General features: G+C 45.1%; 1 protein-coding gene across 1 annotated transcript in view; it reads left to right on the top strand.

The window, feature by feature from the left end:
• Positions 1 to 2,500, top strand: part of LOC122247251 (protein Skeletor, isoforms B/C) — a 236,490-nt gene that overhangs the window by 204,708 nt on the left and 29,282 nt on the right. The window contains exon 6 of the mRNA XM_086543258.1: positions 2,347 to 2,500. This exon is cut by the window's right edge and continues 85 nt beyond it. Coding sequence (XP_086399384.1) covers positions 2,347 to 2,500 — 154 coding nt within the window. The remainder of the gene's footprint in view (positions 1 to 2,346) is intronic.

Raw genomic sequence — 2,500 nt, 5'->3', positions numbered from 1 at the left:
CTTCAAGAGAATCAGAGCTGCCGTTGTTGGGCATTGCTGTAAATCCCGTAAATTATCCATTTCTCCGCCACCTTGCATTTCCGCCCTGTCATTCCGCGGCAAATAATTAAAGTGAGATCCGGCGCGGCGAGGGAGGGAAACACAAGTCATAACAACGCGACAGCAATTTGCACAGGGGACAGATTCCTGCCATAATTATCCTTGCCAATGAGATGATCCCGACGAGAGCGCGCGGAGGTTGCTGGGGTGGCTGCAGCGGCTACGCAATGGCCGCTGTTCGACTCTCGCACAGCTGAATCTGCGGGGCTGGAGGCTCGGCGGGGCTGCCTTTTATTTCTTCGTTCCCTGGAAAATGGCAACGCTGTTATGTCTTCAATATCTTAGAAGACTCTGAAGGCGGGGAGACGTTCAGCTACCTCGATCGATGGCGGTGTTCCTGGGATTATCTTCGCTTTTGATTTAATGCCTTGATGCTAGGATTATGTAGAAATATATTGTATTTTTTCTGATGATGATGATAACCCTATAGAAAGCATTCAAGAGAACTGTTTATTCTAGTTTTGTATTCAAAGTGTTTGGAATCTACGGGAATTGGAACCCATGTTTAATTACTCGGACCCTTTGTTCAAATCAAAAAGAAACACAAATGTGTATGAACAAAAAATAAATTAGACTCAAAAGACCATTCAAAGCATATATCAGCTGATATATAAAAATCTAAGCACACTCACACACAAACAAGCAAACAAACACACACGCACATACGCAAGTGGTCCTTCGTTCGAATCCATAAACAGTAAATGCATAAAGAATAAAAAGAATAAAAGCGTTACTCCACGTCAAACGCATGATATCAGTGCATGGAATCCCTTTGCCGTGCAGGCGGAGCAGGCTCCACGTGTGCTTGCTCTGGCCTGCATCCTCGTGCAACCGCTACTTTAAGCCCGGCCGGCCTGCACCGATCCCTGGCCTGCGAGGTGGCACGTTTCCATGCCGACCGCAGCCCCGCGTTGCATAATGCGCCACACGGAAACCTCTCACTTCCGCGTGCAGGGAGCAGGTGCTGCCATCTTGCGAGCGGGCCATGAAGTGCGCCATTTTCTCCCCGTGCCAGCTGCCTTTGCCGCCTCCGCCACCGCCTGTGTGCCGCTGTTGGTGCCGGCAGATGGCGATGGTGGTGCAGCCCGGCCCCGCGGCAATAGTAAGCGGGGCCGCCGTTCAATACTACGCGCGTTCCTCGTGGCCGGTCAAATCACGGTCACTATCGCCACTCGCCAGCTTCCGCTCCGGGCAGATCAGCTTCCTAGCTTTTTTTTCTTTCCCTTTTTTTTTTTTTTGGAAGATCTGCTCACCTTTTCTCTTTCTTTTTTTAACCTTTTTTATGGTATGTGGGAATCATGCCTTGATTCTCTCAGTAGCATGACTCTGTTTTATGCATGTGGAGAGCATGACTTGACTTAACTTGACCTTTTTTTTAAGGGAGGTGGACACGTGTCGGATATGTATATGTTGGTGACTTATATATCTTAATTTATGTTGATTCTGATGAGATAGCAAGAAAATGATCATCTGCGAGAGCGGTTATGTAACAATGAATGAAGGATTAAACTTTATTTGTCTTTATTGAGAAACATCTTCGAGGAATATTGAATTGATTAAAGATTTTTTTTTTCGTCTTTCATTATCTACAAGATTATCGGGGACCATAGACGTCTTACTATCTTTTATTTATCTTTACTATATAAAACCTCATTTTCGCTATCTTCGTATTAGAATATAAATATTTCGATTATCCTTTTCGTATCCGGTGGCTATATCTACTACTCTACTTCATTCCTGTTGCGTATGATTTCATGTACTTCACTTATGATTTCACTTCCCAGATGCGGCGGAAGCATTTATATATAGTTTTTTTCGTCCCCTTTTGATATATATTAGCCTCATCTCATCTCATGGAATACTCACGTAATGTGATTTCCAGAACCCCTCTCCCCCCCCGCCATCTCCCCACATACACACACCTATTTAGTCTTTATACTTTGACCCTTCAATATTTTTAACCCTTCTCCTATCACAGAACAATTCCTACAATTTCTCTTTCCTAGCGTACATACAGTATACTTAACCCCCCTCTCCCCCCCTTCCCCTATTCAATCCAAACAAAATCACACCAAGACACAATTCAATAAATCTACAAATCCATTTCAATAAATCCTTCACATTTTTAGGGAGGCAGAGATAAATCCCACACAAAGAAAAAGATAAATATAAACACATCCTCACGAAAAAAAAAAAAAAAAACAAACAATAACCCATTTCTCTCTCTCTCTTTCCCTCCTCCTGCAGGTGGACTTCGGCCACGTCTACTTCCCCGAGAACATGGACCCCCCCAGGAAGAGGACCCTGCCAGAGTTCCAGCGCCTCGGCCACGGCATCCGCTCTGGCAACATCACCATCCTCGACGCCAAGACCTTCTACATCCCCAACCTCCACTACGACG

This window comes from Penaeus japonicus, unplaced genomic scaffold (genome assembly GCF_977035675.1).
Source record: "Penaeus japonicus unplaced genomic scaffold, GWHDUDI00000001_assembly GWHDUDI00000013, whole genome shotgun sequence".
Classification (NCBI taxonomy): Eukaryota; Metazoa; Arthropoda; class Malacostraca; order Decapoda; family Penaeidae; genus Penaeus; species Penaeus japonicus.
Note: the sequence above shows the minus strand (reverse complement) of the source record. Positions and strands in the feature narration are given on the sequence as shown.